General features: G+C 43.9%; 1 protein-coding gene and 1 pseudogene across 1 annotated transcript in view; one reads left to right on the top strand and one right to left on the bottom strand.

Moving 5' to 3' along the window:
* Positions 1-22,524, top strand: part of slc25a20 (solute carrier family 25 member 20) — a 443,188-nt gene that overhangs the window by 313,399 nt on the left and 107,265 nt on the right. Inside the window, exons 9-10 of the mRNA XM_070895604.1 lie at positions 709-761; positions 12,932-13,015. Coding sequence (XP_070751705.1) covers positions 709-761; positions 12,932-13,015 — 137 coding nt within the window. The remainder of the gene's footprint in view (positions 1-708; positions 762-12,931; positions 13,016-22,524) is intronic.
* On the bottom strand, positions 8,559-8,789 carry LOC139277806 (U2 spliceosomal RNA; annotated as a pseudogene).

Below are 22,524 nucleotides of genomic sequence, written 5' to 3' on the forward strand. Positions count from 1 at the left end.
CCCCTTCCCTCATCCAGCATGTACTTTTCTATCCACCATGCAGTTTCCTGCAATATCCCCCTTTGTGACTTTCTGAGTGACACTGCCAACTGAGAGGAATTTGTGCTGAACCTGCGGGCAATGTGCTTTTGGATTCAAGTCCACTGGAAGCTGGACAGAGACTGTCTGAAAACTCATTTCATTTTAGCCCCTATTGAGAAGATTCTTTCATCCCACCAGTCCGGGTTGGATTGGAGCTCTCTGTCCTAGAAGTTGAAAGGACAAGTGACTTAACCTGCTGTAACTCAGTTACTCTCAAAATATTGAATCCTTCACATCAAAAGTACTGAAAGTAATATTTGTGAGGTATATATTTTCCTTTTTGCTACTACCTTCATATGAAACTTAAAATGAACCTTTCAATGACCATGACCAGCTCTGAAATGTATTTGCCTGACCCATTAATGATGTTTTTAAATAATAACCCCCGCTATTGTAAAAATTAAGGAAGGGGGTGGACGAGAGTAGCTGAAGAAAGAAAATGAATCTTCACGTTAGGTGCTGTGAATGTTAACCGAAGCAGCTTTGTTTGTATTTTGCACTTTTCTTGTATTTTGCCTCTAGTTTAATGAAAAGAAATATTTTAACCCCGGGACTATTGCAATTAAAGTGTATGCTTGCAAGTTACATTTTTGTTGATTCCGACTATGTTTTTTCATTCCCAAACAGTTTGTGCAGAAGCATTCAACCCAGATGATGACGATGAAGATACAGAACCCAGGGTGAGCACTTCAGTTGGGACATTTTAGTTAATAAATATGGAATCTGAAAACCGCAATAACTTTAAACTCTGCTAATATTTTATTTTCTACTCGGTTCCAAATCTGCACTATGGCATGTGTAAAAAAGGGAGTGAAATTTAAAAGTGAGAATCATGCTTGGGCAGTCCCTGATACCCTTCCAGTGGTGTGGGTGTGGGCCCTGTCACGGTCCTTTTGCCTGCTCACTGCAGACCAGATAGATAAAGAAATGTGAAAGAGGAGCAAACTTTTTCTTTTTATTTATTCATTCATGGGATGTGGGCATTGCTGCCAAGGCCAGCATTTATTGCCCATCCCTAATTGCCCTTGAGAAGGTGGTGGTGAGCTGCCTTCTTGAACCGATATAGTCTGTGTGGTGAGGGTTCTCCCACAGTGACTTTGTTGTAGCGATTTGGTGCAACTGAGCGGCTTGCTCAGCCACCTCAGAGGTCAGTTAAGAGTCAACCACATTGCTGTGGGTCGAGAGTCACATAGGCCAGACCAGGTAAGGACGACAGATTTCTTTCCCTAAAGGACGTTAGTGAACCAGATGAGTTTTTACAACAATCCGGTAGTTTCATGGTCACCATTGCTGATGCTAGCTTTTGTTTGTAATTAACTGAATTTAAATTCCCCAGCTGCCGTAGTTGGATTTGAACTTGTGCCTCCGAATTATTAGTGCAGATCTCTGGATTACTTGTCCAGTAATATAACCATTACGCTACCGTACCCCTAAACTTGCTCAAACACCCCAGCTAAAAAAATAAAGCAAGAATTGGTTTTCTTCGCAAGCAGAAAATGTTTTCAAAGTCCTGTGACTTTGCATGTAATCTTGATTTTTAAAAAAACACTTGATCGGAAAACTGATGCATCACTGTTGAGATTAAGCAGGGGTTCCCTGTGTTCAAAATTTTGATGGGCTCAATTTGTCTTGGCAGAATTATCGTAATTGGTGGCATGTACTTTTAATGAGCTAGGACAGATTTTTAACTAACTACTCTAGTCATTCTCTTTGTGGTAGGTGTGATTGATTTTTGTCGGGCGGGTGGGGAGTTGGGCAAGCACAGTACTGAAGCAATCTTGAAACTATTAATTAATGCAGCATAATATTTAGCTAATTTTTTTGACAAATTACAATATAGGCTTCATTACAGAAATTGAGCGAGACCTGTTTGAGATTTCTAAATGGATTAGTTAATCATTTTGGAAGCCTAAAGTCCCCTAAGTGCGAGAAGTTTAAAAACATTGAAGAATTAGCAGGAAAATATCTAGTAGGGCTTTTATTTCACTTTTGTGTGTTCTGTTTTACTTTCATATTTCCTGTTTAGTGCTAAATGCTGTATCTGTGTTGGAAAACGGTCATCTGAGCCTTTGTGTGTTCTGTATGTTTTGTTTATTGAAGCATTGATTGAATGTAAATTGGCCATATGTTTCTAATTAGCTCCCACCCATTGTTTTAGTCTAAGTAATTATTGTTGCTTTAGGGATAAAGGGATTGGGAATGTAATTGATTAGTGGAAACAATGGTGAGCCGATGCCAATTAGCTGTTCTGCAGGGTAGACTTCCTGCAATGATTGTGTAGCTCCACTCATTCTGCCTCTTCCATTAAAGCTACTGCCTTGTTCTTGTGAAATTGATTTTCTGCCAACCAGTTGGACGCAGAAGAGCCGAGGGCCCAGTGGCAGCACGGGCCAGCCCACACTGCGATGTGTGCGCGCACGAGGTCCGTGCAGCAGACAGGTCTCCATTCGCCCTGGTTAACCCTTGCCACTGGATAAAGGCCTAGCTCTGTCAAGCCCGTGTAGTGGCTGATGTGCAATGGACAGCACACGTTAAAACAAATCCACGCACAGGCATCTTCCACCCCTGGAGTTCAGGACTAGAATATCGGGTCCTTCATTGAAACATCTGTGAACTCATCCCTTTTGGTGTGGAAGCAAGTCATCCTCGTTCGAGGGATCGCCTATGATGATGTGATACCTACCACACAAGGTCAGGTCAGCACTGAGCTGTGTGAATTATTGTCAGCTAAGCTTAAGTTTAGAGGGTTGTTTAAAGTCTCATTCCCAAACTCATGAGGAGACACTGCTGACTTCAGTGGCACAAAGTGCAGAAAAAAATATAAAATCTCAATAGCAAGTTAATGTTTAGACTTGTTTAACAAAAGTTTGGTCACATAACCTTGGATGTCTTTGCGATTTTGATTCACGTTTTACCCATGCATGCTCATTTGTAAAAATTCAGAAACTTTAAGTCTTTAAGTACTGCAATGCCTGTAGTTTACTGTACAGCTAAACTAGCAGCTTGGGCATTCTAATACAATTTATACTTTATAGTGCTTTTCACATAACAAAAGGTGCTTCACAGGAGGGAAAGAGAGAGGTGGATTGTACAGTGAAGTGACTGCCATCATAATATCTGGATAAAAAATGGAATTTGAGGACTATTTAGTCCACCATAAAGGAGACCAGTGATAAATATCGTTGAGATCACGTTATATACCTGAACGTTGCACTGAGGGCCAAGTGTACAATCAGAATAGAAGTGGGTTTAAATCTGAAAGCTTCAGGCTCAACATGTTTTATATTTTTAAAAAAAGATGGAAATCTGAAATAAAACCAGCAAATGCATGCAATACATCGCAGATCAGTCAACCTGCTAACCTTTCGGGCAGAGGCCAAGCATCCGGACTCGTGCATTTCCACCTTTTTATTTTAGCTTCAGACTAGAATCAGTTCACAATGTCAAGACATAGTTTAATTTCTCAGTCTGCAGTTGTGAATTTTTAAAAAGTATTCATCATTTTTCAGATAAAAGTCACAAGTTTAAAAGAAAAATTAACCTGTATGTTGTGTCCAAGATGAAAAGGTACCAATATAATACCACTCTACCTACCCGAATTCTGACTGGAATCCACCTTTATACCATTATATCAGTCCCGCTTGATTGGCACCCCATCCACCATCTTAAACATTCACTTCCTCCACCACGGCTGCAGTGTGTACCATCTACAAGATGCGCTGCAGCAACTCGTCAAGGCTTCTTCAACAATACTTCCCAAACCCATAACCTCTACCACCTAGAAGGACAAAGGGCAGCAGGTGCATGGGAACACTCCCCTGACTTGGAAATATATCGCTGTTCCGTCATAGTCGCTGTGTCAGAATCCTGCAACCCCCTCCCTACAGCACTGTGGGAGCACCTTCACCTCACAGACTGCAGCGGTTCAAGAACTGTACAGCATTCTGGCCAGACCACATCTTGAGTACAACTGTCTAGTCCTGGTCACAGAGATGAAAAGGAGACATTCAAGTGCTAGAGACAGTAGAGGAGAGCTTCAGTACTCAATGCCGAGTGTCAAAAGTCTGAGGAAAGACTGGAGGAACTTGAACTTTTCAGTCTGGAAAGAAGGTGTCTGAGAGGAGATCTTGGAGGTATTTTATATAGTTAAGAGAATAGAAGGGTAAATCCAGAATATTATTTGCGAGAGTAGGGTGAAGAGACATGGGGCTCAATTTTGGCCAGGAGTTGTTCCGTTTTTTTTGGAGTAATTTGTTTTTTTGGCGTAACTTTAAAAATTCCCCTTTTCCCCAATCAGTTTGCACCAGTCTAACTGAGTTAGTTACGATTTTATTAGTTTCGTTTTTTTTTTCTCAAAAGGGGGCGTTACCTATGCCGATTCTTCCCATTTAGGCAACTTTGGCCAGCTAATAGTTCCTCCAAATCTACCTAGGCCAGCGTATGTGGCCACTTCAGAAAATCCTTGTGGAGAATTAAAGAAATCGGAGCAGGTAGGTACATCGGAGGCCATTCGCCCTGGGATAGGGGCAGGAAGCGGAGAAGACCTGCCTGCACCTAAACCACCAAGCTTTACAAACCACCAAACCTTGTAAGCAAATAATAAGAATTCAATAAGAAATAAAAAATTGAAGGAAGTCCTACCTTCATCTTCAAATTCGGCCTGGGAAAGCAGCAGGCCAGCTGGTGCGGGAGGCAACTCAGCCAGGGTTAGGGGCGGGCGGGCAGCAGAACTTTCTATCAGTTCTGTTGCCCGCCCGCCCCTAGCCCTGGCGATTTCTAAGATTAAAGTGATTAAAGCTTCAAATTGATGCATTTACCAAAGTAGGGTTAAGGCTTTTCAACGTGGGTATCTAAAGAAACATGCTACTTAAATTGACTGCATCACCTGTTAATGCACACACAGCTCCCCAATAAGCAATGTATTTTCCAATTTAAGTCCATAAATAGACATTTTCCAACCAAATTATTAAAACTTCACAATGTTTCTCCTCTACCTTCTTCCCCCATACATTCGCATGTTATCAAACACACTGTCACCCGCCAACCTCTTCAGCAAGCAATTTGACACAGTCTGGCTCATATGCTTCAGGCAGCACTGTTTCACATAGATCAATGGAACTAAGCAATCCGTGCAATTGCCACTCCATACCCATACTCACAACATTTGGCCGGCATCGGGTCCCACACAGCGGCTGTAGCAAGCACACTGAGAGGCTGGGGGCGAGGAGCTGCTGCGCATGTGCGGACACTCCACTGCACATGTGCAGACGTTCCGGCACTGTTTTCGGCACAGGACGCTGGCTCCACTCCCGACTTGACTGGCCACGTTGCGCGACTACAGGGAAGAGGCCGAACAGCGGCCAAAGTGGGAAGGAAATTTTTCGGCGTACTTCGGAACGGAGAAGAGCGGCGCAACTCTGGGAAGTGCGCCGAAAAACAGGCTGGGCCAAAATTGAGGCCATGTATTCAAACTAGTATATGGTAAATTAAGGTCTGAAAATTCTTCACACAAAGTGATCAATGCAATCTTGTGAAAATGCTCTTAAACTTTTTTTTTAACTATTTGTGATTGAAAATGCTGATTGAAATGAAACATTTACATGGCTTACATGTAATAACTCACACTTCGGGTTGAGTGCGAGGTCTATTGTCACAGTATACACTAGTCTTATCCACCAATGGCATTCCCTTGCTTTTCTCTCACTGAAGGATCACAGGGCTGTATCCATAACTGTCAATTTCTGACAGGCAGATGGGGTGAGGAGCGAGACCAAATTCTCCTCCTCCCTCTAATTTGTTTTTCTCCTCAGTTTCTTCGCGATCTGAAGTGTGTTAAGGGTGTGTTCACAAGATTACAGCACAATCTATACGATGCATTTATGGCCGATCCCGAATGGGCCTTGAGAAGGTCGTGGTGAGTCTTTAATTTCCTCCGGTGACTTGTGCTGAACTGAAAGTGAATAAAAATAATTCCTTTGATCTCTAAGTAAATAAGATATACAGTTTGGACCTGATGTCATCTAACTTGCATTCTACTGTTTTCTCATGGTTTTGTTGCTGCTGCTGTGCTTTATAGAATGGTTACAGCACAGAAGGAGGCCATTTGGCCTGTCGAGCCCGTGTCGGCTCTCTGCAAGAGCACTTCAGCCAGTCCCACTCCCCCGTCCTTTCCCTGTAGCCCTGCAATTTTTTTTCCTTCAGGTACTTATCCAATTCCCTTTTGAAAATCTCGATTGAACCTGCCTCCACTACTCTCTCAGGCAGTACATTCCAGATCCTAACCACTCGCTGCGTAAAAATGTTTTCTCTCATGTTGCCTTTGGTTCTTCTGCCAATCACCTTAAATCTGTGTCCTAGTGTTCTCGACCCTTCTGCCAACAGTTTGGTTGGACATGTTGGGATGGATTTTAGGCTTTTCATAACGAAAACGGGCGGGGCAGGAAAGTTACCAGCCGGGAATAGGCTGCACTCTATTAAGGAATTTTCGCCATCTGGGCCCTGCACCAGGGTACGCAGCGCGAAGGGAGGCATTGTACAACTTTCGAGGGGCAAAAATGGGAAACTTGTGAACTAAAGTGCCTTGCCGGGGGGTGGGGGGGGTGCAGAGAAATACAAAACATAAAACATTGCCCATGCCACCACAACACAAATCGTTTATAAAACAAAACAAACACTCATTTACCTTTACAGCATTTTATCTTCCTCACCGCCGCCAGCATGGCTGGACCGCTCTGGTTTCCCAGACGGTCATTGCGAGGCGCAATTCCAGGCGCACGGGTAGGGTTCGAGTCAAAACTCGAACGGTGTCACAACGAGAGGCGTTGCACACCCGGCGCAGCTCTTTCCGTGCCGCCGCAAAACGGACCGGAAGATCGCGAAGGGGCGCAGGAGACCTGATCGCAGCCCATCACGCCACACCGGAGCGCAAAGGACCGGAAAATCCAGCCCGATAAATGTTGAGACAGGGAAGGTATCTAGGTCTCTGTTGGCATCACTCGTAGTTACTTCAACACCATTCATGGAGTATGTGTTGTCACTTTTTTTCTTTCTATGTGCACTAGGTCCAATTTTCTGCATTCAATTTCATTTGCCATTGCTGTGCTCATTTGAATATTTTGTTCAACTCATTTGCAATTTTTGAGCTGCCCTTGCTCGTTGGGTACATTTTGCAAATTCTGAATCCAAGACAGAAATGTAAATTAAAAACAGTAGTAGGCCCCCACGTTTAGCCCTGGGACATCCCACTCACTGCTTTCGCTGCTTTCCACTGACAAAACTCCTGTAACCAGTACCTGTTGTTTTAGGTAACTTCTAATTCATTGCCATGAATTACCCTGAATTATTACAAATTTGAGTTTAATTAACAGCCTTTTCTGTGGAACTTGGTCAAATGCCTTTTGAAAGTCTGGGGGCACCATGTCAGGCTTTGCACAGTCCATTTGGGATGGAACTTCCTTGGAAAAATACCACGGTTGGTCATGCAAGACCTTCCCCTTCTGTAACTGTTCACTGATGTTTGCTGAGTTATTGTTGTATAGATTGTCAGTCTATTCCTGATAATCAGTTCCCTTATTTTGTACAAACTGGAAGTAAGACTAGTGGGTTTTCGATTACCTGAGTCTGTTTTATTCCCTTTTAGAATATGCGCACCTCCCTCGTAAGAAGAACATAAGAATTAGGAGCAGGGCATTTGGCCCCTCGAGCCTGCTCCGCCATTCAATAAGGTCATGGCTGATCTTCTACCTCAACTCCACTTTCCTGCACTATCCCCATATCCCTTGATTCCCTTAATATTCAAATATCTATCGATCTCTGAATATACTCAAAAACTGAACCTCCATAGCCCTCTGGGGTTGAAAATTCCAAAGATTCACCACGCACTGAGTAAAGAATTTCTCCTCATCTCAGTGCTAAATGGCTGACCACTTATTCTGACGCTGTGACCCCTGGTTCTAGACTCCCAAGCCAGGGGAAACATCCTTCCTGCATCTACCCTGTCAAGCCTGTAAGAACTTTGTATGTTTCAACGAGGTCACCTCTCATTCTTTTAAACTCTAGAGAATATATGCTGAGTCTACTCAATCTCTCCTCAGAGGGCAATTCCGCCCCCCCAATCCCAGGAATCAGTCTGGTGAACCTTCGTTCCACTCCCTCTATGGCAAGTATATCCTTCCTTGGGGAAGGAGACCAAAATTGTACACAGTACTCCATGAGCTCTAATTTTATTCAATAACCTCTTGTGTGGCACCTTATCATAGAAACATAGAAATTAGGTGCAGAAGCAGGCCATTCGGCCCTTCGAGCCTGCACCGTCATTCAATAAGATCATGGCTGATTTTTTTTTTTTTTTTTTTTTTTTTTTTTTAAATTCATGTCCAATCGTTATCCAATCGTTACAATTCTTTGTCAAACGCCAGAGGTCACCCTGCACCAGTCAAGGATCACTCTGCGCCAATGCTCTTAGCCAAAAGGCCTAGAGCCACTGCACCGTTCCTGGAAGTACTGCAATACCAGGTTCGTGCCATGGAGGTGGATGGGTCAGGTCCCCCACACACCTCCGTGGAGGTGGATGGGTCACCAATCCCACCCACCTCCTGTTTTACAAAAATGTAAGCATATACCTTCCTGACCAGGGAGAAACCACCCGGACGTCATGGTGGCTGGTCAGGTTAGTTATGCAGATCTTAGCCAAAAGGCCGAGAAGCGATCATGGCTGATTATTCAACCTCAGTACCCCTTTCCTGCTTTCTCTCCATACCCCTTGATCCCTTTGGCAGCAAGGGCCAAATTGAACTCCCTTTTGAATATATCTAACGAACTGGCCTCAACAACTTTCTGCGCTGGAGAATTCCACAGGTTAACCACTCTGAGTGAAGAAGTTTCTCCTCATCTTGGTCCTAAATGGCTTACCTCTTATTCTTAGACTGTGACCCCTGGTTCTGGAACTCCCCAGCAACAGGAACATTCTTTCTGCCTCTAACCTGTCCAATCCCATCAGAATTTTATATGTTTCTATGAGATGCCCTCTCATTCTTCTAAACTCCAGTGGATACAAGTCCAGTTGATCCAGTCTTTCTCATATATCAGTCCTGCCATCCTGAAATCAATTTGGTGAATCTTCGCTGTACTCCCTCAATAGCAAGAATGTCCTTCTTCAGATTAGGAGACCAAAACTGAACATAATATTCCAGGTGTGGCCTCACCAAGGCTCTGTGCAACTTCAGTAAGACCTCCCTGCTCCTATACTCAAATCCTATAGCTATGAAGGCCAACAAACCATTTGCCTTCTTCACCACCTGCTGTACCTGCATGCCAAACTTCAATGACTGATGTACCATGACACCCAGGTCTCGTTGCACCTCCCCTTTTCCTAATCTGTCACCATTCAGATAATATTCTGTCTCCCTGTTTTTGCCCCCAAAGTGGATAACCTCACATTTATCCACATTATACTGCATCTGCCATGCATTTGCCCACTCACCTAACCTGTCCAAGTCACACTGCAGCCTCACAGCTCACACCACCACCCAGCTTAGTGTCATCTGCAAACTTGGAGATATTACATTCAATTCCTTCATCTAAATCATTGATGTATATTGTAAATAGCTGCGGTCCCAGCACTGAGCCCTGCAGCACCCCACTGGTCACTGCCTCCCATTCTGAAAAGGACCAGTTTATTCCGACGCTGTGCTTCCTGTCTGCCAACCAGTTCTCTAGCCACGTCAGTACATTACCCTCCCAATACCATGTGCTTTAATTTTGCACACTAATCTCTTGTGTGGGACTTTGTCAAAAGCCTTTTGAAAGTCTAAATACACTACATCCACTGGTTCTCCCTTGTCCATTCTACTAATTACATCCTCAAAAAATTCTCGGAAATATTTCAAGCATGATTTCCCTTTTCATAAATCCATGCTGACTAGGACCTATCCTGTCACTGTTTTCCAAATGCGCTGCTATTTCATCTTTAATAATTGATTCCAACATTTTCCCCACCACCGATGTCAGGCTAACCGGTCTATAATTGCCTGTTTTCTCTCCCTCCTTTTTTAAAAAGTGGTGTTACATTAGCTACCCTCCAGTCAATAGGAACTGATCCAGAGTCAATAAAATGTTGGAAAATGATCACCAATGCATCCATTATTTCTAGGGCCACTTCCCAGCTGTTTACACTGTACATTAATGATTTAGTCGAGGGGATTAAATGTAGTATCTCCAAATTTGCGGATGACACTAAGTTGGGTGGCAGTGTGAGCTGCGAGGAGGATGCTATGAGGCTGCAGAGCGACTTGGATAGGTTAGGTGAGTGGGCAAATGCATGGCAGATGAAGTATAATGTGGATAAATGTGAGGTTATCCACTTTGGTGGTAAAAACAGAGAGACAGACTATTATCTGAATGGTGACAGATTAGGAAAAGGGGAGGTGCAACGAGACCTGGGTGTCATGGTACATCAGTCATTGAAGGTTGGCATGCAGGTACAGCAGGCGGTTAAGAAAGCAAATGGCATGTTGGCCTTCATAGCGAGGGGATTTGAGTACAGGGGCAGGGAGGTGTTGCTACAGTTGTACAGGGCCTTGGTGAGGCCACACCTGGAGTATTGTGTACAGTTTTGGTCTCCTAACTTGAGGAAGGACATTCTATTGAGGGATTGCAGCGAAGGTTCACCAGACTGATTCCCGGGATGGCGGGACTGACCTATCAAGAAAGACTGGATCAACTGGGCTTGTGTTCACTGGAGTTCAGAAGAATGAGAGGGGATCTCATAGAAACGTTTAAAATTCTGATGGGTTTAGACAGGTTAGATGCAGGAAGAATGTTCCCAATGTTGGGGAAGTCCAGAACCAGGGGTCACAGTCTTAAGGATAAGGGGTAAGCCATTTAGGACCGAGATGAGGAGAAACATCTTCACCCAGAGAGTGGTGAACCTGTGGAATTCTCTACCACAGAAAGTTGTTGAGGCCAATTCACTAAATATATTCAAAAAGGAGTTAGATGAAGTTAGTTACTACTCGGGGGATCAAGGGGTATGGCGAGAAAGCAGGAATGGGGTACTGAAGTTGCATGTTCAGCCATGAACTCATTGAATGGCGGTGCAGGCTAGAAGGGCCAAATGGCCTACTGCACCTATTTTCTATGTTTCTATGTTTCCTTAAGTACTCTGGGATGCAGCTATCAGGCCCTGGGGATTTATCAGCCTTCAATTTCGCTAACACAATTTCCTGACTAATAAGGATTTTCTTCAGTTCCTCCTTTTCGCTACACCCTCGAACCCCTAGTATTTGTGTCTTCCTTAGTGAAGACAGATCCAAAGTATTTGTTCAATTGGTCTGCCATTTCTTTGTTCCCCATTATAAAGTCACCTGATTCTGGCTGCAAAGGACCTACGTTGGTCTTCACTAATCTTTTTCTCTTCACATATCTGTAGAAGCTTTTGCAATCAGTTTTTGTTGAATGCCTTCTGAAAATCCAAATACACCACATCCACTGGTTCCCCATTATCTATTCTGCTAGTTACAATCTCAAAAAACTCTGAACAGAGAAATCATGTTTGACAAATCTTTCATAAATCTGTGTTGACTCTGCCCAATCCTATTATTATTTTCTAAGTGCTCTGTTACCATATCCTTAATAATAGATTCTTGCATTTTCCCTACAACTGATGTTCAGGCCAACTGGTCTGTAGTTCCCTGTTTTCTCTTCCCTCCTTTCTTAAATAGTGGGGTTACATTTGCTACCTTCCAATCCGCAGGATCCTTTCTCGAATCTATGGAATGTTGGAAGATGACAAGTAATGCATCCACTATTTCTATAGCTACTTCTTTCAAAACCCTAGAATGTAGGCCATCAGGGATTTATCGGCTTTCAATCCCATTAATTTTTGACATTAATAAATGTTAGAATCTCTTAAATCTCTTTTCTCGTCTCTGTTGGCACTCTGAGATAAATACCATTTAGCCCTTATGATTTTTTTGTTTTAGCATCTGTAGAACTTCCATATCATTTATATCAAAGTCACTTTTTTCTAGAGTTATCTCTGGGAAGGGTGTGTTGTCAACGTTCCCGCTAAGCCGAGTAGCGGTCTGAAGGCCCTGCACAGGCCGCACATTGGCTTTTACATGGAAGAAACCCTGCCTGCACAAAAAATTGAATGGGCTGCACAGCCAGTTAAAGGGACCACGCACAAAAAAATTGGAGGAAATAATGCATAGAATGGCTACAGTACAGGAGGAGGCCATTCGGCTCATTGAGCCTGTGCCGGAGGAAGTAATCCTCCCTTCCCTTGTGACTACTTGGAGGAAGTAATCAGAATATTTACTGTTGTGTTTGCCGCCTCCTCTCCTACCACGCCACCACCCCCCCCCCACCCCGCAAGTTCAAGCCTGTTTATATCTTTTAGGATTTTAACTGCTTTTCTGTCCTCTTACTGTTGTAGCATTGATTTTTTCTTTTACTGCTGTGTTTCACCTCCACTGCTGTGCTTTGTAGGTTGTCTGCCCCTTTGAAACCCTCATTTTGTATATCTAAAAAATGAATAACTAGATACTGTGCTTATTCGTACCACTTTCTGTTTTAAAAAAAATCTGTGCTGCAGTATCCATCTATCTAACTTGGGGTGTATTTACTGCTTTGTTTCAGAGATTCGTATCCTAAATCTAGATTTAGACCTTGGCTTTAGCGTCTAAATAAAGCACAAACCCTGATGTTATAGGGTTAAGTGCTTTGGGATATCCTGAGAATGTACGGTGATGCAAAAATGCAGATTCCATCATTCTCTCTTTCCTTTTTTATTTATGCACCATTATTTACATTTTATTACTTTCGTAAAAGCTTGCTCCTTCTGTTTCAGGTTGTTTACCCAAAGACAGATGATCAGCGAACTCGATTACAGCAAGCCTGTAAGGATATCGTTCTGTTCAAAAGTCTTGACCAGGTAAGTTCATTATAATTTAACATGGCTTACCTTGTTTTTTTTGTGCTGATCTGAGCTGCGAGTAAATCTCAGCTATTAATCCATAAATAATTTTGAGGGTATTTGAGATATTTTCAAGTGTTGCACTTGGGGTGTGCAGATCATGGGCTGAGACACCCGAACTTGAATAGAGACTTAACTACTGAAGCATCCCCCTCAGGTGGAAATATGCCAAACTTGACTATGTTGGGTGTACTCTGAGGCATTTCAATAATGAGAGAAGGGGAAATTGGTAGTTTTCCACTTTGGGTTGTACTTCTCTAGTCTCTCAGTGCTAGCTGCTCAGTGGCATTCATAAATGGTATGAAAATGTACAAAGTCATATGCTCATCCTCTCAGCTGGAGCTTGGGGTATGTGGAAGAGAAAATGGTGCATTTCACACTTACATTTTTGATTGGTGAAGTTATACAAGAATCTAAAACAGAGCAACCACAAGGGAAGAAGCATTTTCTTGATCCAGCAATACAAAATTAAACTGAGCAGATAACCATATACATTAAATGATTTGGAGGTATGGGATTGAAATTTGCATATGATACTAAATTGGGGGGGGCGATGAGCTCATAATGTGGAGGACAGCATTAAAATACAGAAGACATTAACAGGTTGCAGAATGGACGGATAACAGACAAATTAAATTCAATATAGCGAAGTGTGAGGTAGTTCATTTTGGTAGGGGGAATGAGGAGGCCATTTTTTCCATGGAAGATAAACTAAATGAGGTCGAACAACAAAGAGATCTGGGTACACAGACAAATATACCGCTAAATGTAGACAAGTTAATGCTATAAACAATGCATACATTTTCTAGGAGTCTAAGAAGGTGAACTGACACTTCAGCTTCTAACTTTCCTGCTGAGAGAAATAAAACATAGAATTTGCTACTATAGATGTTTGAGAAGTCATGAAATGTGTTGTGTGTGAAAGCCTGTCTGTGTAAAAACCTTTGATATGCATGGAGTATAGAAGGTAATGCAACTTTTAAAATGCAGAAAAAAGAGATGGTAATCTCTGCACAAGACTTCAGAAAGCGACACCTTGTGCAGAGATGAATGTAAATATTTTGAGCATTTTTAAAATTAAGAACATTTTAAGTTTCGAATTTGAGTGGATGTTTCCCTCCGTAACAGAAAGGGGGTCAGAATTGATGAATTAACCCATTGGGCTGGCAGGAAAGCCACAATCGATGTTCTTTTTCTTTTCTTTTAAGAAAGACTGTTAATAAAGGAGTCCTTTAATATGGAAATGACCTCAAGGTGTTACCGAACTTGAACTTTGATGGGACAGTGCTATGTGAACTCCAGGAAGGCTAAATCACAAAGGCTTGGATATCGGGTTCTGTTAACTTAAAACTGACTTAGCTAAATTGATATGAGTTGCTGCACAAACAGTTGGGGGCATAATCTTAGAATAAGAGGCCACCCATTTAAAACTGAGATGAGAAGGAATTTCTTCTCTGAGGGTTGTAAATCTGTGGAATTCGCTGCCTCAGAGAGCTGTGGAAGCTGGGTCATTGAATAAATTTAAGACCGAGATAGACAGTTTCATAACCGATAAGGGGTTATGGGGAGCGGGCAGGGAAGTGGACCTGAGTCCATGATCGGATCAGGCATGATCGTATTAAATGGCGGAGCAGGCTCGAGGGGCCGTATGGCCTGTTCCTGCTCCTATTTCTTATGTTCTTAAAAATTCCTGGGTTTCATTTCCAGTGGCATAGAATACAAAAGCCGCGATGTAATGTTACATTTGTATAGAACCTTGGTTAGACCACACTTGGGACTGGAAATTCCCCAACCTTGCGCCAGGTTTTTCGGCGATATTTCGCTGTTTTTGGTGGACAAATACCAGTATGACTAAAAATGGAATTTCTAGCCCTTAGAGTACTATGTGCAGTTCTGGTCTCCATATGACAAAAAGGGAAGGAAAGAACAAAAGGGAAGGTCTGTGATAGGTGGAAGGCAGGAGAGATTAAGTGACAAAAGGGATGATGGCAAAAGGAGATGGTAATGGAACAAGTAAAGATGCCATAGTGACTTGTGATTTGGGTACTTGTGTAAGAACAGAAAATACTACATCTGGGATAGGAAGAGGAGGCACTGCATCAGGGCCCCTGTTTCTTTCCTATCCCTCCCCTGCCATTTATTTATTTATATTGTGATATAACTTCTAGTCTCTTATCTTCACATTTATTCCTGCTAAATTAGTTTATTTCTCACGATGATAGCTAAACACCATACGAGAATGCTTGAATGCAACCACAGGAGGCGTGTGTGGGAGGGTACAAGTGTGCTCGGGAGGGTTTTGTCTGGTTAAGCTGGAGGCAGTGGTGATTTTTCTTTGATTGCTGCTGAAACTGCCCTCATAAAATTATCCCATCTCATACTGATGTGATTTTATCGGGAGGGAGGAAGCTTCTGAAAGTAATTCTGTTCCATAAAAGGGGACAGGATGGGCTATACACACACACACACACACACACACACACAAACACACACACACACACACGATGTCGCAATATTATAAAAAGTGCCAAAAAACAAGACCAACTTTCATTTTTGTGACTGAAAAGAAATAAATCTGCCGAGATTGCGTGTTGTGTTTAGTTGGGTAAATGCGACCCCCTGTATTTAAAACTGACGCATTACAAGATGTAATCTGTTTGATCATTCGGCAGACATGGTGGATGAAGGTCTGTTTCAGACTTGGCTTATGTGCAACTTCTAGTTTGTGTCTGAGTTTGTCACAAAGCGCTAGCGTTACATTATAGTTTCCAGAAGAGAAGCAGTGTCGAGTAGTTACTAACACAAGGCGTAATCTTACATATACAATTTGATGTGATTATGAAGTTGGATTTCTGAATGATTACTAATAATTTTCTTTTGGAATATCGACCCGGGTTCTGAAGTACATTACGACTGAGATTATAATGACAAAGATTTCTTAATAGTGAATTACAGAATCTTTGCAGAGAAGCATATAAAGAATTTAAATCAATTGTCTGTTTTAGAGATAATCATTTGTGTCCATGCCCGTTGATATAATTTATTCATCTTGGGCTATAAGTGTAATTTAGATAAATATTTTAATGTATGGATACCTTTTTACAGTTTCAGCTGTAGGGCATGATGGTAAATATGCTGTTTTAAGGCAATGAAAACATAAAGCTGCTAACAATCTGAAGGAAACAAAATAATTTTATTTATATAATTTCTGTCTTGCTCTTTGTCCCTTATTGGCGGCTGTGGCTCAGTAGATAGCACCCTTGCTTCTGGGCCAGGAGGTTGGGGGTTCAAATCCCACTCCAGGGACTTGAGCACAAAAATCTAGGCTGATACTCCCAGTGCAGTGCTGAAGGAGTGCTGCACTGTCAGAGGTGCTGTCTTTTGGATGGGATGTTAAACTGAGGTTCCATCTGCTCTCTCAGGTGGATGTAAAAGATCCCATAAGGGGTATGGAGAGAAAGCAGGGAAGGGGTATTGAGGTGATGATCAGCCATGATCTTATTGAATGGTGGTGCAGGCTCGAAGGGCCGAATGGCCTACTCCTGCACCTATTTTCTATGTTTCTATTCCCTACCCCTGGAAAGAATTGGTGCTTTGGTGAACACGTACCCTCCGGCACCTAACCTTTATGGTCAATGCTTTCCTTATGCCCCCTCCGTAAACTTAAGCTCATCCAAAGCTCTGCTGCCTGTGTCCCGTTCATCCATCATTCCTGTGCTCGCTGACCTACATTAGCTCCTGGTCCGGCAATGCCTTGATTTAAAAATTCTCATCCTTGTTTTCAAATCCCTGCATGGTCTCATCCCTCCCTAGCTCTGTCACTTCCTACAGCCCTTCCAGATCTCTGCACTCCTTCAATTCTGTCCTCTTGGCATCCCCGATTTTATTTGCTCTGCCATTGACGGCAGTGCTTTCAGCTGCCAAAGCTCCGTAATTCCCTCTCTAAACCTCTCTGCAACTGTTTGCAAGCTATTCAGTCCATGAAAGACAGAAGCCGACTCGGCAGTGACATCACTTGCATGCACCATTCCCAGGAATTACTGGATAGGGATTGAGAGGGATGGTCGGGGGGAGGGAACGATGACGACGACAACCCCAGCTGATATTTTTTTCTCTCGTTCCCAATCCAGGATTTCTGAGGCAAATTGCAGCCCCCACCTTAGCTGTTGTGACTGAGATTGGGTAACTCAGCAGAGTGGGAATCGAAACTTGGACCCACCTGCTCTGTATGGCTCAGCTACTCTCCTATAAACCAGCTCAGCCACTCGAGATCGAATTTCATTTTTTTTTAAACTGAAATTGGAGTGCACAATTTGTTTTTATCTTTTGATTAAAATCGTGCTGAGTGAGAATGCTGTGTTTTAATTGTGTAGCATTTCTTACTGGTCCTATGCCCACTCTTTTTTATTCATTCACGGGTTTTGGGCATCACTAGCAAGGCTAGCATTTATTGCCCATCCCTAATTGCCCCTGAGAAGGTGGTAGTGAGCCGCTTTCTCAAACCCTGGCAGTCCTTGTGGTGAAGGTACTCCTACAGTGCTGGTAGGGAGGGATTTCCAGGACTTTGTCCCAGAAACAATGAAGGAACGGCGATATATTTCCAAGTCAGGATGCTGTGTGACTTGGAGGTGAACTTGGAGATGATGGTGTTCCCATGCGCCTGCTGCCCTTGTCCTTCTAGGTGGCAGAGGTCGCGGGTTTGGGAGGTGCTGCCGAAGAAGCTTTGGCGAGTTGCTGCAGTGCATCTTGTAGATGGTGCACACTGCAGCCACGGTGCGCCGGTGGTGGAGGAGTGAATGTTGAAGGTGGTGGATGAGGTACCGATCTCTGGGGCCCCTCCGACCTCCGAGCTTCCCTCTCCCCTTTGCCCTCCGGGCCTCCTTACCCTCTCCGATCCCTGGGCCTCCCTCTCCTCGCTCACCTCTGATCCTCCCTCTCCTCGTCGACCTCCGGGCCTCCCTCCCCTCTCCCCTCTCCTCGCCGACCTCCGGGCCTCCCTCCCCCCTCCCCTCTCCTCGCCGACCTCCGGGCCTCCCTCCCCCCTCCCCTCTCCTCACCAGCCTCCGGGCCTCCCTCCCCTCTCCTCGCCGACCTCCGGGCCTCCCTCCCCTCTCCTCGCCGACCTCCGGGCCTCCCTCCCCTCTCCTTGCCGACCTCCGGGCCTCCCTCACCTCTCCTTGCCGATCTCTCCTGGGTCTTGACCCCACCACTGGTCTCGACCTCCAATCAGCTACCTGTGATCCTGTGACGCTGGTTTTGTCACCCTCTGTGGTTCCGTCGCATTCTCAGGGTGGCTCGTGTTGCTCCCTTGCTATCTTCAGGGTTGCTGTTGGTATTTCCCAACAGGTCAGGTCTGCTGATGCCACTCCATCAACGTAGCCCCAAAACAGCGACGGCAACAGAAACAATGCCGCAGAAAAATTAACGCTGGAGCACTCCGCGACCCAGCTAAGAAAGCACTATTCAGCCAATGCCTCACTGCCAATCTGGCGACTCCCAGTGACCCAGAGATGCAGAATGTCCACTGCGCCTGGCCTGCCCTCAAGGCCTCCACAATTAGCACCTGTGAAGAGACGATCGGTCATTCAACCAGGAAGCACCAAGACTGGTTCGATGAGAACAACCAAGAGATCCAGGAGCTAATAAGCCACAAGCGTAAGGCATGCTTGGACTGGAAACACAACACAAATTGAGAGCAAGAAAGCAGCTCTACAGACGTCTGAAGGCCGAGGTCCAACAAAAAACTCGCAACCTAAAGAACAGATGGTGGGTGGAGAAAGTGCAGGAGATCCAGCAACTAGCCGACAACCACGACATGCGTGGATTCTTCAGCGCAGTCAAGACCACCTACGGCTCAAGTACCCGAAGCCCTACCCCATTGCTGGCCAAGAACGGAGAGGTACTTATCAAGGACAGAGAGGAAGTCGGTGCTCGCTGGAAGGAGCACTACGAAGATCTCCTCAACCGAGACTCTGTCTTCGACGTGAGTGTCCTCTACTCCATCCCACAGCATGCTACCCGCCCCTCCTTACCTCGGCCTGCCGCTCCTTACATCGCCCCCCCCCCCCCCCTGCTCTTTACCTCAACTCCTTGTCGCTCCTTACCTCGACGCTCTCTTTTCCCCCTTGCTTCCTTACCTTGGCCTGCCGCTCCTTACTCGGTCCCCCCACCCTGCTCCTTACCTTGGCCCAGGCGTTTCCGGTTAGGGGACATCGGAAAGACGTTCCAAAATTCCCAAACCTCAGCCCGGATGTTTCCAGTTTAGGGATGGCGGAATGACGTTCCGAAATCCGGAAATACCCGAAATCCAGAACAGTCTCGGTTCTGGATTTCAGGCGTTCCACCTGTATATTAAATATTCTTCTTATGGCAGTTACATTTTGTGAACCAATTGACTGACAGCAGATTTTGTGGAAAATATGACTGGAGGGTTTAGCTTTGCATATTAGCTTTGAAAACTCAGAATTTAAAATTTTCAGTTGAGCTTTTTTGTATCTGAAAGTAGGCACTATTAAGCTAGGCTAAGTTGTTGCAAGGTGTGTACGTTAAGAGGATTAATACAGATTTTATTTCAAGGTGTTCAGTAATTTACCCAAGGTCACATTACTGGCAAATTTATTTTGTTAATGAGTGACTTGCTGGAAACAATAGGAGCATTATGTTCATTAACGTCGCTGACTCTTTCATGTGGGTTCGTTAAACAAGGTGCACTCCAATTGCTTTCACTGAGATAGAACAGAAGGATGTCATGATTCATTGTCGCTTTACACATGTTTTGAAGATTTCTACTAGAGATTGTAGTATGCAAAACGTCCCTTTCTGAAAAAAGTTTCATATAACATTTGGGCTGCAATTTTAAGAAAAAATATTAAACAGTTCTTTGAAATTTAGTGCAAAAAAACTAACAAAAAGAAAACATTGTGCTTTGTGCTGACTTTGTAGCAAGAAGGACCTACTGATTCCGAATTCAGCAAAACCTTTTTTTATGCTGTTTACTTCAGCAAAAATGTTGGCGTGACTGCATTGTGATATTTATCAAAACCTATTCAAAATAAGGTTCCTACTCCTGATTTTTCTTGCTTTTACTTGAGTACAGATCTTGCTTTGCATATTTGAACTGGAAATATAAGTGATAGTATTTGAAGAAAATGTTTGTTGCAATTTTATCAACACACTAACTGATACAGACAAGTCCATATGGTGCCTGGCATTATAGAACTGGGATTTAAGGCCACTTATTGGGCCCAAGTTTCCATAAGAAAAAAAACGGGCGCCCCTTCAAGCTGGGGCCTAAAAAAAAAAATCGCGATTCTCGAACATTCTGCAGCTCCTTGTCTGCCTGGCGCGGCGTGCAGGGGGGCGGAGCCTACACTCGCGCCAATTTTGTAAGTGGGAGGGGGTGGATACTATTTAAATTAGTTTTCCCTGCCGGCAACGCTGCGCGTGCGCGTTGGAGCGTTCGAGCACGCGCAGTGTGAAAAAAACATTGCCTGCCCCTCCCTCTCTCTCCCTCCCCCCACCTCTCCCTCTCCCCACCTCTCCCTCTCCCCACCTCTCCCTCTCCCCACCTCTCCCTCTCCCTCCCCCGTTCACGGGAATATCGCTGAGCTGACTAAGGCTTCCACCTCAAGTGGAAAGCTGTTTGCTGCCAGTTTCTGCCTGCCCCTCCCTCCCCCCCGTTCGTGGGAACATCGCTGAGCTGCCTGAAGCACTTTCACACAGGTAGGAAGATGGTTTATTTAATCTTTTCTTGGCTTATAAATGTTTATTCAGGTTGGATTTATTTGTATAATATTTGTAGAAGTATAAATAAGGATTTATTGTCGAATTTAATGAGTTCCCTTCCCCCTCCCTCTCTCCCACCTCGTTCTGGACGCCTAATTTGTAACCTGCGCCTGATTTTTTAATGTGTAGAACAGGTTTTTTCAGTTCTACAAAAATCTTCACTGGCTCCATTCTACTTTAGTTTGGAGTACATTTTCACTGTGGAAACTTTCAAATCAGGCGTCAGTGGCCGGACACGCCCCCTTTTGAAGAAAAAATTCTGTTCTAAAGTAGAACTGTTCTACCTGACTAGAACTGCAGAAAAAAAAATGTGGAGAATTGCGATTTCTAAAATAGTCCGTTCTCCACCAGTTGCTCCTAAAAATCAGGCGCGAATCATGTGGAAACTTGGGCCCATTGTTTCTCATGCTTTACAAGAGGGAATAGGTCTCCCGTGGGGCTGTAGGTGATAAGGCAGCATTGGAGGATGTCGTTTCCATTTAGAGTAGATTTTTTTTTTTTAAGTTTATCTTTGGCTCTGAATAGATTGACATAATTGATCCTTCAGTGTATTCTTCAAGCCCCTAATCACACCATTGAATTGTGAAAGCACAGTGACTAAACATCTGGATAAATGACCAGTTTTAGTGCATTCATTGAGGGAGTGTTGTTAGCAAGAATACAGGGACATCCCCGTTCTTCTTCGTATAACGCCAGAATATTTAACATCCACCTAATTGGGCAGGTGGCTCATTCAAAAGATGATACATCTGACAATGCATCACTTTGTGCACTTTGTGTGAGATCTGAACCCATAATCTTCTGACCTTGAGAGTGCTTGTTTGCCTACCCATTTAGCCCGAGTGGTTCCCGGTCTGGCCTGAGGGCTTATTCACCTACTTGCTCACTTATTGGGTCCAGGATCCACCCTGAATACATCTCACCCTGTCCCAATAGACCACTTGTTTCCCAACCTGCCTGCCTCCCCAACCTCTCCATGTGCTTCCTGGCTTATCTTATCACTGATCTTCCCAACCTGCTTGTGAAATCTGTTCACCTCTCTACCTCTCTATCCTTCTTCAAGATGCTCCTTAAAACCTAACTCTTTGACCAAGCTTTTGGTCACCTGCCCTAATTTCTCCTTATGTGGCTCAGTGTCAAATTTTTTGTCTTATAATACTCCTATGAAGCGCCTTGGGACGTTTCACTACGTAAAAGGCGCTATATAAATACAAGAAATTGTTGTTGAAATGCATTGTCTCACCCAACAGCCAGAGTATTTCCCGGTCCGCCGAGAGGTGAAAGAGGAGAGCAAATATAACGACGACTTTTATTTATATATCGGTGCTAACATATAAAGTGTCCCAAGGTACTTAATAGAGTATTAGTAAGAGGAGTGGAATGCTGAGCCAGAGCAGGGTGATTGAAGGCTTGGATGAAAAGCTTTTAAAAGGATGAGTGAGAAGCAGAGAGAGTATAGGGGTTAGGGAGAGAATTCCAGAGAGCTGCGTCTAGTTCGTTGAAAGAGAGGATGTACACGACACCAGAGTCCAAAGACCTGAGAGTGGAAGAGGGAAAGAAAGTCCGGAGGATGTTGCAGGCATAGGGTGGAAAAAGGTTACAAATGGATTTGGCGATAAGGAGGAGGATTTTAAAATAAATGTTTGGGGTCAGGGAGCTAGTCTAGGTCCATGAAGAAGGGA

Source organism: Pristiophorus japonicus, chromosome 12 (assembly GCF_044704955.1).
Source record: "Pristiophorus japonicus isolate sPriJap1 chromosome 12, sPriJap1.hap1, whole genome shotgun sequence".
NCBI classification, from domain to species: domain Eukaryota; kingdom Metazoa; phylum Chordata; class Chondrichthyes; family Pristiophoridae; genus Pristiophorus; species Pristiophorus japonicus.